The sequence below is a fragment of the Bubalus bubalis genome, chromosome 12 (genome assembly GCF_019923935.1).
Source record: "Bubalus bubalis isolate 160015118507 breed Murrah chromosome 12, NDDB_SH_1, whole genome shotgun sequence".
Classification (NCBI taxonomy): Eukaryota; Metazoa; Chordata; class Mammalia; order Artiodactyla; family Bovidae; genus Bubalus; species Bubalus bubalis.
The window spans coordinates 97,660,828-97,677,616 of record NC_059168.1 but is presented as its reverse complement, the minus strand read 5'-3'; the positions used below and the strand labels follow the sequence as shown (position 1 = coordinate 97,677,616).

The following is a 16,789-nucleotide window of genomic DNA, read 5'->3' as shown; positions in this document are numbered from 1 at the left end:
CTCCCTGGGGTCAAGGCATAGTCCCTGCTCTGTGTGTGCCCTGTTTCTTTCTCTAGATTTCTTCTTATAAGGACACCAGTCATATCGGACCAGGGCCTGGCCTAATCCTCTCCTTTTAACTTAATTACCTAAGTCCTGGGCTTCTCAGGGGGCGCTAGTGGTAAAGAACCCTCCTGCCAATGCAGGAGATGCAAGAGACGCAGGTTCAATCCCTGGGTCGGGAAGGTCCCCTGGAGGAGGAAATGGCAACCCACTCCAGTATTCTTGCTTGGAGAAGCCCATGGGCAGAGGAGCCTGGTGGGTTTATAGACCAGGGGATCACGCAGAGTTGGACACGACTGAAGTGACTGAGCATGCACACGCACGCATCTAAGTTTCTGCATCCAGACATGGCCCCTTTCCGAGCAGCTGGGGGTCAGGACTTCAGCGCGGCACTTTGTCGGGACACGAGTCAGTCCCCAACAGCCAGGCTTGGGGGGAGGGCTCAGGAGGGGCCACCCTCACTTTTGACTCAGCCCCTCGGCGTGCAGAGTAGGGATGTCCTGAGGGTCTGAGGCTGCATGTCTGACCGGCCAGAGCCTGGGATGTCAGCTGCCTCCTTGCTGCTGCCCAACCCGTCCTGCCACCTGGAAAGCGGCCCCTGCCCAGCACGCCCAGCTTGCTGTCTGCAGAATGCAAATGCCCGTGCATGAGAGAGGCTGCGTGTATAACACACAGCCAAATTTTCTAGGCAAAACCCGGTCTCAGGGAGACAGTGTCTCCCTCCTTAATTAAGCCTGCCTCCTCCCCCAGCCCAGCTGGGCAGCACCCACCCCAGGGCTCTGTGGGACCCTCCTGCTCTGCCCCCGTCGCTCCCTCCTGGATGCAGGTTCTGAAATGCTCACAGCCCCATCCCAGTCCTGGGAGCTGCCACTGCCAGGCTGGGTTCCAGGCCAGTTTGTCCACTGCTGAGCCCCCCTCCAGCCCTGACGGCAGTGATTCCTGGGTCACCCGGATGGTAGGAGGAGAGGCCCTCTCCACGCCAGAGAGGGGCTTTTTCTCTGTGGGGGTGACTCATTCCATAGTCATCACAGTGGGAGCTGGGATTTTAGAGGCCTCGGCTGCTGTTTGGCTCTAGGGACACAGCGGTCAGAGGCACAAGGCCAGGCAGGGGGCTGCCTCCTGCCAGGCTCTGAGGTGTTTAACCACGTCTTCCCAAAGTCGGATGTTGCAACTTCCTGCAGCCTGCCTCCCCAGCACCCAGATGGAGGTCTACGTCTTGTTCAGCAACCCCCTGGTCAGCCCGGGGGAGGTGGGCAAACTCCTCTGGGCCCCTGCCGCCACCTCCTCTAACAAAAGCAGCGGAATGGTGTTCCCAGCCTCCCGGGTGCACAGTGGTGGGCACAGCAGACCCAGGGCCCCAGGAGCCAGTCGGGGCTGCAGTTCCTGATGCGGGGAGTGCCCACCAGGCCTGCAGCTGGGCCCTGGCCTTCCCAGTCCACACTGTGGTCCCTGCAGCCCCTCCATGGCCATCCTGTCAACCTCCTCCTTCCGTCCCTCTCCCTGGGCAGGGATTCCCGAAGACTCCAAGGTGGAGAGCCCTGCGTTCACGGACGCCTAAAAATTAGGGTTAGGGTTAGGGTCAGGCTGGTCATAGTTCCCACTGTTCAGAAGGGAACACTGAGGCCCTTTAGGGTTTGATGATCTTCCGCAAGGCTTGGCAAATGACAGCCAGGGAGCCAAATTGGGCCCATCGCCTGAGTAAATCCAGTTTTATTGGCCCGTTTGTTCACACCCTGTCTGCGCTAACTTTCCTGCTACAGCAGCGGGTGGAATGGCTGGGACGGAGGTCACCAGCCTGCAAAGCTGCACGCATTTACCACCTGGCCCTCTATGGGGAGTGTGCAGGCCCCTGATGGAGGAAGGGTCTCTGGGCGCCTCTGGTACCCCCTCTGCTGTGTTTCGAGGCCTCTCCTGGTGGGGGGAGGGTGGGCTCCCCCAGTGGTCCTGGCTCTGCCACTCACTGGCCTTGGCCCCTTGGCAGTGGCCTGACCTTGGAACCTGTTTCTTCATCTGTGAAAGCAGAAGCAACGACATTGCCACGTGTTGCGCTGGGGGGAGGGTTTAAGGAGATGAGGAGGGTACGAAGGAGGGTTGTCTTGCTGCTGCTGGTGGATTGTCACCGCTGTTAACTGTAACTGCAACCTCTCCTGTCGCTGTTACTGCAAGAGCAGTGGGGGCCCGGGGTGGGGGCTGTCCTGCCAACCTCCTCCTTCCGTCCCTCTCCCCGGGCAGGGATTCCCGAAGACTCTAAGGTGGAGGGCCCTGCATTCACGGACGCCATCCGCATGTACCGCCAGTCCAAGGAGCTGTACGGCACCTGGGAGATGCTGTGTGGGAACGAGGTTCAGGTGAGGCCGGGGAGGCTGCAGAAGTCCACCCGGGGCCCAGAGGGTGGACTGAGCACGCCGGCGGGCCCCGGGGCACTGGCTGCAGGTTTGGACCCAGATGACCAGCTTAGGTTTGGACGGGTGGAGGCTGAGGTGGGCCACACAGGTGGTTATTTTTGTTCAGTTTGTTATCCAAGCACCGACCCTGGACTAGGGGCTGGGTGCGACTGAGAATAAGAGGGGCACAGTCCTGGCCCCTAGGGAGCTCTCTGTCTAGCAGGAGAAACACATTCGACTTCCATGTGCCGGCAAGCGGGGCTGGGGGAGTATTCTAGATGGGGAGGCTGCACGTGCAGAGGTCCTGAGCTGGGGCCCCTGCTGGATCCTGCAGGACAGCCAAGCAGACCATCCAGGGCCTCTGGGAAGGATGCTTGGGAGACAGGGCAGTGGGGACGTGGAGCAAAGGGCAGCTTTGAGGGGGGCTTGAGTGGCCGGGTTTGCCGGAACATGGAGAGGGGCTGGGCATGCTCCGAACCCTGCCCCTGCCTCCCGGTCCTAGATCTTGAGTAACCTGGTGATGGAGGAGCTGGGCCCTGAGCTGAAGGCAGAGCTGGTCCCCCGGCTGAAGGGGAAACCGCAGGAGCGACAGCGGCAGTGGATCCAGGTGGGTGGTCTGGGCTCAGGAGTGGGGGTGGGGGGCCCACGGCTGCCCGGCACCCCCAGCCGGACGCTGACGCCGACGCCCTGCCCACAGATCTCAGATGCTGTGTACCGCATGGTGTACGAACAGGCCAAGGCACGCTTTGAGGCCGTGCTGTCCAAGCTGCAGCTGGCCCGGCCGGCCATGGAGGCGGTCATCCGCACCGACATGGACCAGATCATCACCTCCAAGGAGCACCTGGCCAGCAAGATCCGAGGTAGGCGGGCCACCTGCTCTGGTTGTCATCACGGGGCGGGCGGGCTGGGACCACCCACCCTCGGGGGTCAGGCCTCCCTCCTGCCTCTTTCAGGGATCCATGTACATGTCACAGCGGTGACTCGATTCACTGATTATTTTTTAAAAGCCAGAATTAAATCTGAGCCCTTGTTCTTCCAACCCCTCTGAGTCATTTGATGGCTGTTATTTCTTTCCTTTGGCCTCATGGTACAGCCAGTGGGATCTTCATCCCCTGATCAGGGATCGAACATGCGCTTCCACTGCAGGAAGCCTTAGCCACTGGATCACTGGGGAAGTCCCAGGTGGCTTTTGTCTCTGTAGACCCAGATCTTGGTGACCTAAGTGATGTTAGGAGGTTCCGGCCTTCTGTTCATCTTTGGGCAATCAGATTTATCACGGGCCATTTTAGCAACATCACCTGGACTTCGGGTGGCCCACGTTGAGCCTGCCTGTCCTTTCCTGGGTCAGCTGGTCCTCCTTTCTGTCCTGAGCCTGGTGGGATCCTTTTGCTCACTGCAGCGCCCACCACACACCCCCTGGCCATGGTTGTGGCGGTCATCAGTTCCCTGAGGGTTACTCTGTACCAGTTGTACTCGGCGTGAGCTGGCGAGGACACTGAGTTGACATTTATTGTGTGGAACAAACAGCATTAGCCGGACAAGGGAGGAGGAGGGACGTCAGAGCACCCTTGGGTGAAAATGCCTTGGTGGGACCTCTTGGAGATTGTCCCTGTCCACAGTTTAGGCTGAGCAAGAGCAGAATTTGGGCTCAGGGTTTGCACAACCCAGAGACTCCTTGAATCCACTGGAGCGTTTTTCATTTTTTTTAAAAAACAAAGGAGCAAGATCCCGCTCCGGCCCCCAAAGGTGAGTTTTCTCTTCCTCCATCTAAATGGAGAAACTGCTGACCTTGAGACCTTTACATGGCCGTTTTCTTTGCCTCTGGACATCATAGTTTCAGGAATTTGAGGATCCGACCACCTGAGGATGCCTTGTTATCTGTGCTCCACTGTTAACCATTTCTCAAGAACCCTTCCCTTTGCTCATGTTGTCACCAGTGGTCTTCTCTAAAGAGTGACATAGACGCCTGCCTCTAGCCTAGGGACCTGGGACGGTGGGGGTTGCTCCTGGGGGTGCCGTCCGCTAACCGGCTCCCTCGGCGCAGCCTCCATCCTCCCCAAGGCGGAGGTTTGTGTCCGGAACCACGTCCAGCCCTACATCCCGTCCATCCTGGAGGCCCTCATGGTTCCCACCAGCCAGGGCTTCACAGAAGTGCGGGATGTCTTCTTCAAGGAAGTCACCGACATGAACCTGAACGTCATCAACGAGGGTGGCATCGACAAGCTGGGTGAGGTGAGATGGGCCCTGGGTTTGGTTTTGGGTCTGGTCTGGCCCCCATCAGGCCCTCACTGTGATGAGGGCAGGCCCTTTCCCTCCTGGGCATAACCTGTGAACAGAGGATCTGCAGGAGGCGTGGAGCCGGGCATGTCCACAGATGCCATTTTTGTGCCCCTCACAGATGGAGCCGGCCCCTCTCACTTCTGAGTTAGCTGGTTCTCGGGTTGAACGGCCTTCCACAGACCCCGTGTTGGGGTAGTCAACTGCCTGGAGCCCCACATAGTTATCAGGTCTGGGAGATAGAATTGGCCCTGTGATCTTAGCCTCTTCTCCACCCCAAACTGAGGCGTTCCACTGACAATAATAATCATAGACTTTGAGAACCATAGAGGACCCTGGGGATCACGAAAACCCATCTCCAGATTTGGAGGCTGAGGAAACCAAGGCTCAGAGATGGTGAGCGATTTGCCCAGGGCTGCCCAGCACTCAGGCCGGCCTGTCTCCACACGCTGTGCTGCCATACCCCTCTCCTGCCTGCAGATCCTCGTCTTTCCTGTCCCAGGTCCTCCAGCGCTTTCCCTGGTGATCACCACCCCGGGATGGCCTTCCCTGGTGCCAGTGCCAGCCGCGGGGCCTGTACTCAGAGGGCCCAGGGGCTGCGGGGGCTGCCCGGCCCCTCCGGCGGCCCCAGCTCAGGTCCGTCATGTGTCCGTGCCTCCCTGCAGTACATGGAGAAGCTGTCCCAGCTGGCGTACCACCCCCTCAAGATGCACAGCTGCTACGAGAAGATGGAGCCGCTGCGGCTCGACGGGCTGCAGCAGCGTTTTGATGTGTCCAGCATGTCTGTGTTCAAGCAGCGAGCCCAGATCCACATGCGTGAGGTGGGCACAGGGCTTGCCAGCACCCTGGCTCTCCCCGAAATCCTGCATGTTCTCTCCTGCTCCGATCTCTTGGCCATGCTCTCGGATCTGTTTGGATGCCTGTCCCTCTGTCTACCTGGCTAAGTCAGACTCACCTCTTGGGTCTCAGAGACCCCTTCCTCCAGGAAGCCCTCCCAATTCCCTAAACTCCTTCCCACAGGGCCCAGACCCTCTGTTCCCCTGGGGCAAGGAGGGCTGGTGCTGGTGAGCCAGCGCCTAGACGTTCGGCATAGGAGTGAGCTAGTGAAGGGGTGTCTGAGTGCCTGGGCACCCCTCCTCCCGGGGGGCACCCCTCCTCCCGGGGGGCACCCCTTCACATGCCCTGTGGCACTCTCCGCCTCCAGCAAATGGACAATGCCGTGTACACCTTCGAGACCCTCCTGCACCAGGAGCTGGGGAAGGGGCCCACCAAGGAGGAGCTGTGCAAGTCCATCCAGCGCATCCTGGAGCGGGTGCTGAAGGTGAGCTGCCCGGCCAGGCCCTGTCCCTCTACCCCGCAAGGGAGACGGGGGCCTGGGTGAGACGGGTTGCTGATGGAGCCCCCTGACCCGGAGCTCCCCGCGCCCCGGCCCCTCTTTCCCGGCAGAAATACGACTACGACAGCAGCACCGTGCGGAAGCGCTTCTTCCGGGAGGCGCTGCTGCAGATCACCATCCCGTTCCTGCTCAGGAAGCTGGCGCCCACCTGCAAGTCGGTGAGCAGCCCCCCACACCCGCCCGCCGCCCGCCCCCGCCCAGAGCCTGACCCGCAGCCCTGACTGCCCTTTCTCTGCCCCACGCCCGCCCCGGCCGGCAGGAGCTGTCCCGGTTCCAGGAGCTGATCTTCGAGGACTTTGCCAGGTTCATCCTGGTGGAGAACACGTATGAGGAGGTGGTGCTGCAGACGGTCATGAAGGACATCCTCCAGGGTCAGTGCCGCCGGCCCCTGGGGCGGGCGGCTGCAGAGCCGGGTGGGGCTGCCCTGCCGTGTGGTCCCTGTTAGGACTCGCACTGCTGGAGGGTGGCGGAGGTGGGCGCCCAGAGGCTTCCTGGTGGGGTCAGCTAAGCTACAAGGGGGAGACTTAGGCCGTGGGCTGCGGTGGGCCCACTGTTCGTGGTATGGGCCAGGGGCAGCGTCCGTCCCCATGCCTTAGTTACGTTGAGGGTCCTTGGCACTTTAGGAAGTGTCAGGGGAGTGATGGGGGTTAGGGTCCCACCCCCTGCTTCCCACACTGAGGCCTCGGAGAAGCCTGGTCCGGTCGCAGTGCCCACTCAGGCCAAGGGATCGTGACGTGGTCACATGGCGCGGGGTGTGCTGGTGGCCGTCAGCCCCCCGCTCAATGTCCCGTCACCCCCTTCTGTCCCGCAGCCGTGAAGGAGGCCGCCGTGCAGAGGAAACACAACCTGTACCGGGACAGCGTGGTCATGCACAACAGCGACCCCAACCTGCACCTGCTGGCTGAGGGCGCGCCCATCGACTGGGGCGAGGAGTATGGGGACAGCGGCGCCGGCGGCGGGGACCCCGGCGTCCAGGAAGCAGCCCCCCTCTCGGAAAAGCGCCGGCGTGCCAAGCAGGTGGTGTCCGTGGTCCAGGATGAGGACGTGGGGCTGCCCTTCGAGGCTGCCCCTGAGCCGCCATCACCCTCGTCCCCGGACAGCGTCACCGAGCTCCGCGGCCTGCTGACCAGGGATCTGCGGGCCGAGAGCCCCCCGCTGGCTGGCCCCCTGCTCAACGGGGCCCCCGTGCAGGAGAGCCCCCAGCCCGGGCTGGCCCCCGAGGCCACTTCGCCGCCTGCCTCACCCCTTCGGCAGCTCCCGTCCGAAAAGCTCGTGGGCCTTGAGCCTCCCAAGCCCAGCGACCAGGAGACCGGCGAGCAGGTGTCCAGCCCGGGCAGCCGCCCCCCCATCCACACCACCACCGAGGACAGTGCAGGGGTGCAGACCGAGTTCTAGGCCGGTCGCCCCCGGAGCCTCTGTTGGACACAGCACATGGGCCACTCCCTCCAGGGCCCTGGCTCAGCTCTGGGTGGGGAGCACAGGATCTGTGCCTTCCGGGCGGGGCGGGGCGGGGCCAGGGCTGGTGTGGCACCAGGGGGGCTGGACGGGGATGGGCCCACTTGAGTCACTTTATGGGTTTGGTCACACTTGGTTGCTCTGTTTTCTCTTCTGTGGGATGATCGTGGCTTTCCTGCTCCTGGTGGGAGAGGGACCAGGCACAGTGGATGGGGGCTGGGAGCACTCGGTGGCCCTGGCTCCCTGAGTCCGCCCTCCCTGCCTGCCTGCCTGCGTGCCTGCCTCTCTCTGTGGCCTGTTCCCCTGGTGGGTCTTGCCATCCGCGGAAGGAGGGCGGCGAGAGCCGCATCCACTGCCTGGCTTCTCCCGTCACCGAGGGGGCCTGTTAGAACCAGGAGGCCCGAGCGCCGAGGCCCGTCTCTGGGCCCCTGAGGCCAGTTTTGGAGTGGACTCAGGCCTGGCTCTCGCACCCCAGGTGAAGGGACGTGCAAGGAGGGGGTCTTGAGGCTGGGGGGTGCTGGGGGGTTGCTGGGGGAGGGCTGCCTCTCGAGGTGGGGTGGGAACAGGAAAGGCCTGGAACGTGCTGGTCTGGGGCGAGGACGTGTCTGAGGGAAGGAGGGGGTGACCTCTGCAGAGCTACTGCTGGCAGGGTGGGCGGGGTGCACTTGGGGGGGATGCTGGAAGCTGAGACTCTGCTCACCTCCACTTGCTGGGGTCTGGTCTCTAGGAGTTCCACTGTCCGGCTGGGCTGGGGGTGGGGACACTGCTCAGTGGCAGGGCTGGGCGGGTGTGGACGCTGTCTTCTCCGTGGGCTGCTTCCAAGGTACACGCTGTCCCCCGAGGGAACTGGCGGGGCTTGGGAGGGGCCGTGGGAGGGGCCGTGGTGCCCCAGGACACCAGGACATTTGGGGCAGGTTGGGGCTCTAACGCACCCGCCCTGACAACTCCAGGGCTGTTCATATGGCCCTGCTGTTCCCCCGTCTTCAGCTCCTTGTTCCTGAGAGTGAGCGTTAAGTTGAGGTCATCCCCAGGGGCTGGGGCCACCTGGTTTTCCCAGGCCCTCTCTTCTGCTGCTTTGAAGGGAGGGCAGGCAGGGCAGAAATCTACTCCTTCGGGGTCCTCACCGCCACCCCCCCCCAGCCCTGCATCTCCCATCCCCTGGATGTGCTTCCTGGGCCAGGGCCTGGGACCCACAGGGCGTGCGGCACTGGCTGGTGCTCAGGGACCCCCTTCGAGTCCCCCCCAGCCCCACTCTCAACGCCAAACTAACCTCTTCCACCAATACATTCCGTCTGAAGACGCTCTCCTCTGGTGCCTTCTCTTGGGACTTTCCAATCATCCTTCCCAGATATTGTATTGAAAATATTATGCAAACTGTTTAAGCTTCTACTAATCAATAAAGTGCTTTATTTAAAGCCAGTGGCCCATGTGTGATGCTGGCTGGGTGGGAGACCTGGGCTGGAGACGGGCCTGTGCGCCTTGACTTTCGGGGCTCATTGCTTACAGGTACACGTGACCAGAGTTCTCCTATGAACCCATTTTCCAGAGGAGAAAACTGAGGCTCAGTGAGGAGGGGCACAGCAGGTAGGTGACTAGCCTGATGGCAGCTCAGACAGCTTCCTCTGCTGGGGGTCTGTGCAGGGTGGGCCTCTGGCAGCTTCGGGCAATGGGGAGGGCAGCTGCTTTGTGGCCATGGTGGGTGGGCTCATGCTGGATCCAGTGATGCCAGTGCTTAAGGCTCCTGCTCACAAGGCGAGCGCCCCTGAGTACTTATGTGGGCTGTGCGCGTTACCTGCAGGACGAGCTAACCTCCGGGGGACGGGCACCATCATCACACCAGTGTGTAAACAGGCCAGGAGGGGCGGGGAGTCTGGTCGGAGGTTCTGGGTCATGGGGACACCTCCCCGCCGCCAGCTGGTGGGGACAGGCTGCCCCTGCTGGGTGGGCACCTTGGGGGGGGACAGTGGCCAGTGGCCGAAGTTCCGTCAACAAGGGTGGAGATGAGAAAACCGAGGCTCAGCAGGGTTTTTTGCTGTTGACTTTGGCAAGTCACCAAATCCAGCCTCAGACTGCTCACCTATAAAAGGGGGCCTCGTGAGGGTTCAAGGAGACCCGCCAAATGCCCTGCTCCACAACATGGCCCTGCCCATCTCAGGCCGCCATCTCCCCTCTTAGCTGAGCGGAGCTCAGGACGGGGTGTGTGTGGGGGGAACCTGGAAAGCAGGACTCGGTCCACAAGGTGCTGTCACCTGTTTCAGCCACAGGACTGACCGGCTCAGTGAGGCAGGGAGGGAGAGGGCCTGGCCCTGCGTCCCACCGGCTTTCACATGGGGCCCAGGATGAGCCCGCAGTGCCCCCTGGTGGCCGCCGGCCTGGGTCAGGGCCCCCTGCTGTCCCTCACTGAACAAGTGGGGACGTAGGGCCTGGAAGGCTGGCCAGGGTCCGAGTTACCTGGAGGCAGAGCCCAGGCGCCCCAGCAGGCCTGCCTCTAGCCCAGAGAGAAAGCTGCCCTTGGCTCAGAACGATCTGCCCCAAAACGCACGACCAAGTTCGGCTCTGCCGCAAGCACGAGGAACACGGCTCCCTCTGGACTTGTGCAGTGAGCGACCTGCACAAATGCACGGGTTTGGAGTCAAGATGCTTCTGTCCCAGTTGCAGGGCCCCAGGCCCCCTGGTCTGGGATAATGGTTACACAGCACACAAGGTGGCCCACACGGCCCCATCTGCTCCGAGGACTTTCTGAGCCTGTCTCCTGAGCCCGGTCTCTCCACCTGCAAAAGGGAGGTGTGGGTAACTTCACACACCTCACCGCCACTTCCCCCCTCCTCAGGCTCCACAAGGGCCCAGTGACGACTCAGGAGGAGCAGGCTGGAGATGGGTTTATTGATGTTCCTGCTTCAGGTCTTTGAAGCTCAGGGTCTGCTCCTGAGCTGCATGGGGAAAGGAGGTGCAGGTCTGCGGAGCAGAGGGGCCCAGAGCTCGGCGGGGGAGGGGGCAGCAGGGAGGGAGGCCAGGAGGGGCTGACATTGCTTGGGGCACCAGGCCTGCACTGAACACCTTCTGGCCAGTCGATCCCGGGACAGGCCGCAGTGGCCGCCCCTGCCCTGGGCCAGGGCTCCCACCACCCCTGCTGAGTGGGATGGCACTGCCCGGGTTCCCCTGAGGAAGACACCGAGGCTCCAGGAGGGGCTGTGACCACCGCAGGCAGCTGGAACCCTCGGTGCTGGCTCAGACGGAGGTGTGGCTGCCGCTGCTCCCACCCCAGACCCTGTGGTCCTGCCGCGAGGGGTCCCCCCACCCCCTCTACAGGATTTAAACCGCTCAGTACTTGGGCAGGAAAGCGCCTGTCTCAGCCTGGCCCAGGACGGGGGCACAGTGTGGCGTGGGGCCGGACCAGCCAGTGGGGAACAGGAGGGAGCAGAGCCCTGGGCCCGAGGGCGGCAGAGGCCGGTGCTCAGCTGCTGTGATAGATGCGGAGGCGCTGGGTGATGTCCTGGCGGCACAGTGGGCAGGTGCGCAGGGGCTGGGAGCACGGCTGGCAGCAGCAGACGTGGCCGCAGTTGAGGAAGATCATCTGGGCCTGAGGGTTGGGGGAGAGCGGGGACGTCAGGGCCCCACCCCGGCTGGTACCCCGGCCCCTTGTCCTTCCCCCTGAAGATTTGACCACACAGTCGTCAGACTCCATTCCCCGTCCACCCTGGACACGCTCCATGCCCCGGCCCTCTGTAGCAGCTGTTCGGGGTTGTGGGGGAGGGTGGTCCAAGGCCTGTCTCACCAGCCCTGCTGTTACAGGATATGCAGGTTGCTCCCAATTTAGGGATTTTTATGCACTTTGCCTCAAAATGACCCCAACATTATGGATCACAAGCTGTGGACGTTTCCATGCTTTGCCTCAGCATTTCCACTTTTTAGGAGAGACAGGAAGCCATTTCTGGGGCCCAGAGCAGGAGGGGTTTGGTTAAATTCATAACCAAGTCCTCCCCCACCCCCATATCATGGCATTCCCCGGGGCCAGCAAAGACCACGGGGTAACCAAACTGTTAACATGTGGCCTTTTCTAAGTAGGATCATGTGGTGGAGGAACAGGGGTTTATTTTATATACTATGTTAATTTTTTATAACAGCTGTTAATTTTGTTTTTAAAACTAAGAGTTTTGAAAAAAACCTCTCCAGAGAAAATTTTGTTGATATTTAATGACTTGGGAAATTAGCCTGCATGAATTTAAAAAACTCTTCTGTAAAAAAAAAAAAAAAAAAAAGGCCCAGCAAATGCTGTCAGCGTTGCTCATGTTTTGGGTCCTGGGATCATGGGTCATTTTAATTTCCTGTATTTTCGAAAATTTCTAATGAACACAATATATTTCTAAACTCTCTGCAGAATGAATCACCCATGCCTGAGAGGGCGGCAGGTACTGGGCAGGCGGGTAGGGGGCGGGGATGGTGGCCCCGTAGGTTGGGCCCATCACCCCTAGACTTACCTCCCGTTCCAGGCACACCACACACTCTGAGGTCTGCACCTCCAGCAGCTCTGCGGGGGGAGCTGAGGGTCTCACTGCCTCAGGCAGCTCCTCGGGGGCTGTGGGCAGGACCCCGCCCTCAGGTGGCTTCAGCAGCTCTGTGGGGACAGAGAGAGGCTGAGCCAGGGTCCTGACCATCTGACCCCGTCCCTCCCCAGCCCAGCCTGCCTTAAGTGGACAGAGGTGGGGGGTGCTCCCACACACCCTCTTGTTTCTCTTTGCTGAGCCTCATTCCTCATCTATAAAGTGGGAGGGCCAGGACCCCGGGCAATTGGGGCCCCCTACCCCTAACGCACCCTGAACCCCTCCGGGCCACCCTGCAAACAGGGTTCATCACTGTCAGAGATGAGAAGTCAGGGAGGGAAAGCCACTTGCCTAAGGCCAGAAGGCCAACTGGTGGTGGGGCCGCGGGGCCAGGAACCCTGGGTGAGGGGCTCTGGGGGGTGCCTGACCTTGAGCACAGATTCTCCACCAGGGGCCCAGGTGCAGGGGCCCAGAGGAGCAGGGAAAGGACTCAAGGCTGCTCCCCCTGCCCTGGGAGAGCCCCCAGCACACCCGCTGCTCTGCCCTAAGCCAGCATGCTCTGCCCGGGTCCCAGGTGCCCGAAGTAGGAATGAGAATCCATCTCTCATCACACCACGTGCCCCAGTGACCCCCGAGTCTCTTCATCCCTGAGCCCCCTCCCCTCACAGCACATGTTGTTCACTTAGTCTGTGGTTTAAATTACAAGTAGTATTTCTTATAATTGGAAAAAAAAAAAAAAACCTTATGTTTTTTTTTTTTTAAAGCCTGTCACAACTACCCTAGACCTTCTAAGGGTCTCATGGTGCCCCCCAAACCACCGCGTAGGTGCGGGGGGAGGGGCGTGTCTCTATTTCATGGAACATATGTTGAGTCCTGGGATTTGGAGAACTGTCAGGAAGATGCCTGAGGATCTGCTGCCCCTGAGCTAAGAAGGCGTTGTCCTGCCCCGGCCCCTCCCCGGAGGGCGGCCATGGTCAGGAGAAGCCCTCGGGATTAGGGTTAACCTCTCTCAGCCTCCGTTTCCTCATCCCTCAAAGGAGAGCAGCAGGGGTGCCCCAACCCCACCCACAATCCCTCCTGCCCCCACTCAGCCACAGCCCCTTCCCGCCTCCCAGTCCACACACACACACCTGCCCTGGGGGCAGTGCTGGGCACTGGGTCCAGCGGGTTTCTCCCGCTACTCCAAGGACCCTGAGTATGTGGTTCCTGATGTCAGTAGGGTGGGTTTAGGGAAGCCAGGAGGGTCCCTCCACCACCGTAGGAAAAGCTCATGTTTTCCATTTTGGGGCCTATTTTTCCCATTTATAAATGGCTCGTTTAGGAGGGAAGCTTAAGGACTGGCAGGGGTTGGAAGTGGCCCGTGGGACTCGTCCTGAAAGGGAAACAGGTAATGCTCCGGCCACGCCCCCACGTACGGCTCTGCTGGGAGAGGCGGGGCATCAGTACCTGGCTGGGCCCTGGCCGCGTCCAGCAGCTCCTGGGCTCTGCGCAGGATCTCGTGCTGCAGGCCGGCCTCTGAGACGCCCACCTGCGAGGACCGAGGGGGCGGGTCAGGGCCTGGGCACGGCTGGGCAGCACAGAGCCGCCAGGACCGCCTCCTCCCTGACTTCCGGCACCTTCGACTAGACACGTGGAGGCTGACGGCCAGGCCATCAATGCGGCTGAAGGAGAGGGAACCCAGCACTGGCAGCCCTGGTCCAGCAAGTGCAGGGGCTGGGCCTACAGCGGTGGGCTGTCAGTTCACACAGTCAGGTGGTTCACACCGAGGCCGAACAGCTGCAAAGTAGCCGCACCAGACGCGCAGTCCCTCAGCCTCCAGAGCAAGTGCTCCTGAACTTGGGCAACATGGCCCACATAGTCCTTCTGAGCCCCGGTGTCTGCGTCTGCCTCTGTCGAGGGACCAGGCAATTCAGCAGAGTGGCCGACAGCACGGCCCCCGCACCAGACCAGCCGCCTGGACTGGACATGGCTCCGCCATGTGACCTCAGGCAAACTGCTACCTTGCTGTGTCTCCGTGTCCTCACCTGAAAAATGACGATGACTGTACCTGCCTGCCCAGGTTATCATGTGTGTGCTCAGTCGTGTCTGACTCTGAGTCCATGGACCGCAGCCGGCTGGGCTCCTCCATCCATGGATTCTCCAGGCAAGAATGCTGAAGTGGGTTGCCATTTCTTTCTCCAAGAGATCTTCCTGACCCAGGGATTGAACCCACATTCTTGTGTCTCCTGCACTGGCAGGCAGATTCTTTACCAATGTGCTACCTCGGAAGCCCAGGTTATTATGAGGATTCAATGAATTTATATGTAAAACACGCTTAGATGCTTATCTAAAACATGATTATATGTAAAACATGCTTAACAATGTCAAGCACTGTGAAGTATTCCCCAGAGTCAGTATTTGTCTCTTCTGAAGAGTAAATGAATTCACAGGTTGCACCAGGCGCAGGCAGTGCTGCCATACAACTGTCAACCCAGGATGTGGGGAAAGGATGGTCCAGATGACCTCCAAGGACCTGCCCAGCCTATGATGTGAAGATCCCATCTGAAAGGGGCTGGCGGAGGGGACAATCTGGGGTCCGCAGCACCTGCAGCTCTGGCTTTTGCAGCCAGGTGACTGGGCGAAGACAGGGCAGGTGTCCTGGCCCGCTGGGAGCAAGGCGGCCCCAAGACATCTCCAGACGGCAAGCCTTGCCAAGAACTGCGTGAAGGGCAAGTCCCCCCTTGGCCATCGGGTCAGGGCCCTGCCCGCCTCCCTAACCTCCCTTGGGGGGCCGCCACGGTCCACCTTGGCCAGGTCCGCAGGGCCCATCCGGCTCAGCATGGCCAGCGAGAGGCGGTGGTGGGCGAAGATAGGCAGGTAGTGCTCGGCCGACAGCTCCACCAGGAGGGCCACCAGCGGGCGCTCCAAGCCTTCTTCCTGCAAGACACACCCGTGGGGGAAGCCCAGTGTACCACGGACCGGGAAAAACCACGAGGCTGTGACTTACAACAGCACATGAAGAGTTCAGATACTCGTAACGCAAGAGGGAAAATGTATTCCTGGGACTTTTCCTACCAAGACGGCTAAGTAAGGGCATAGAGACAGATGCATGAAGCCCTTAGTTCACCGCCACGCAGTAAACCTGACAAAGCCAGCAACGCAAGTGCCCATTGAGGTGAGTGCACAGCGGGCTCCACCTGGCAGAACTGTCTTCCCGCCACCAGAACCAATGCCCGCCCCCCATTTCTGTGCCCGCCCAGGCCGAGCACAGGCCCTGGTGCAGCGGTCCCCAGAGATGGGAAGGGAATTCCACCAGACAGATCAGCGAGCTGGCACTGCGGGGGCCCAGGGCTCCCGCGGGGTGGGCGCACCCGTAACTCTCACCTGCAGCTTCAACGACAAGGGTTTCTGGTTCAAGAGCCGCTGATACTGAATCAGCCAGTAATTCTCCTGCTTGGTTTCGCTTTGGGCTTCTAACTCCGTCTGCCAAGAAGGAAGCAGACACTGTTAGTTATGAGTCAGTGAATAGAAATGCTGATGGCACGGGTGGCTGTGAACAGCATATGGATGGACTTGGTGTTTTACCAAGAACATCCCCCTCCACTAAGTCTCACTGTTTCATCTGCAGGAACCTGGGCGGCTGACACTTGGCGCCCCTGCCCCTCGCCACCACGGGCATCATGACTTGGAGGGGAGACACCTTCCCATCTCCCTGTGGCAAAAACAAAGCAGTAGGCAGCCGTCTCCTCCCCCCGGGAGGCTCGGCGCGTCCTCTGGGTGCCAGCAGGGAGAAAACTGGGATGCTAGGGGTAACTCAGCTTCCGGAGGGCACTTTGCCCACCTTCACCCACAAAGCCGGAGCATTGAGAACAGGAGAGAGGTGTGTCCACACAGGACATGGGCACAGAGACAGGTGCACAAGGAAGTTAGCTATTCACACGGATTCCTCCACCCCGTCACTCAACAAACAACGCAAGTGTTGTTCTGGGCCAGGCACTATTCTAGGTGCTGGGGACGGAGGAGTAAACTCGTGACGCCAGCAGCAGCAGGGCACTTGGTGCCAGTCTGCTGTGCGCTGGGAGATGCCCTTTTACTCAGTTCTCACAACTCTGTGAAGCAGTCTCGACGTCACAGGTGAGGAGACTGAGCGACTGGCAGAGTGATTAGCAGCTGGCCCAAGAGCCAAGGGCCGCCCTGAGTCAGAGCCAGGTTCAGACCTAGCTTGGAGCCTGTGCTGAGCCACCAAGCCGTCCAGCCAGGACTGCGGCTGCACGCTGGGCCGTGGGACTGCAACCCGGGCATCCCCTCTTGGACCTAGCTAAGTGACTCTCCTTTTCTGGCCTGGCCCTCTCTGGACTGTGGACACACCTCTCTTCGGGAGCCTGTGACCCTGATGGTCACGTCCTGCTGTGGGGGACAGCGAGTCCCCAAGGTGCCCTGTGGGCGGGAGCCTGGCCATGACAAGGCTGGCCGTGCGCAGCACGTTAACGTGGTCTGTGCCGAATGGCACAAACGTACCACCCGGGCTCGTGCGGGGCTCGGGAAGAGACTGGCCTCGCTGTTGTCTGTTCCTGGCAGAGGGCCCAGCCCACGGTGGAGCTCAGGGGATGTCTAGGATAACAAAACATTTCTAAGAACAGTGGGCTTGGAGGGAAAGGAACCCGGCACGTGACTTGGGTCTAAGAACAGCGTGAGTGCAGAGAGAAAGCAACCCC

General features: G+C 60.8%; 2 protein-coding genes across 10 annotated transcripts in view; one reads left to right on the top strand and one right to left on the bottom strand.

The window, feature by feature from the left end:
* Positions 1 to 8,969, top strand: part of NIBAN2 (niban apoptosis regulator 2) — a 52,679-nt gene extending 43,710 nt beyond the window's left edge. For both annotated transcript variants that reach the window (XM_006074503.4, XM_044926354.2), the window contains exons 6-14: positions 2,275 to 2,390; positions 2,929 to 3,033; positions 3,124 to 3,286; positions 4,471 to 4,658; positions 5,369 to 5,524; positions 5,908 to 6,024; positions 6,150 to 6,257; positions 6,359 to 6,470; positions 6,911 to 8,969. In XM_006074503.4, coding sequence (XP_006074565.4) covers positions 2,275 to 2,390; positions 2,929 to 3,033; positions 3,124 to 3,286; positions 4,471 to 4,658; positions 5,369 to 5,524; positions 5,908 to 6,024; positions 6,150 to 6,257; positions 6,359 to 6,470; positions 6,911 to 7,494 — 1,649 coding nt within the window. In that variant the 3' untranslated portion in view covers positions 7,495 to 8,969. The remainder of the gene's footprint in view (positions 1 to 2,274; positions 2,391 to 2,928; positions 3,034 to 3,123; positions 3,287 to 4,470; positions 4,659 to 5,368; positions 5,525 to 5,907; positions 6,025 to 6,149; positions 6,258 to 6,358; positions 6,471 to 6,910) is intronic.
* A 1,448-nt stretch (positions 8,970 to 10,417) lies between these two features.
* Positions 10,418 to 16,789, bottom strand: part of LRSAM1 (leucine rich repeat and sterile alpha motif containing 1) — a 33,455-nt gene continuing 27,083 nt past the window's right edge. For all 8 annotated transcript variants that reach the window (XM_044926357.2, XM_025262357.3, XM_025262358.3 and 5 more), the window contains 5 exons: positions 15,459 to 15,557; positions 14,880 to 15,011; positions 13,542 to 13,623; positions 12,033 to 12,169; positions 10,418 to 11,134 (listed from right to left, as the gene is read on the bottom strand). In XM_044926357.2, the coding sequence (XP_044782292.2) occupies positions 11,009 to 11,134; positions 12,033 to 12,169; positions 13,542 to 13,623; positions 14,880 to 15,011; positions 15,459 to 15,557 (576 nt within the window). In that variant the 3' untranslated portion in view covers positions 10,418 to 11,008. The remainder of the gene's footprint in view (positions 11,135 to 12,032; positions 12,170 to 13,541; positions 13,624 to 14,879; positions 15,012 to 15,458; positions 15,558 to 16,789) is intronic.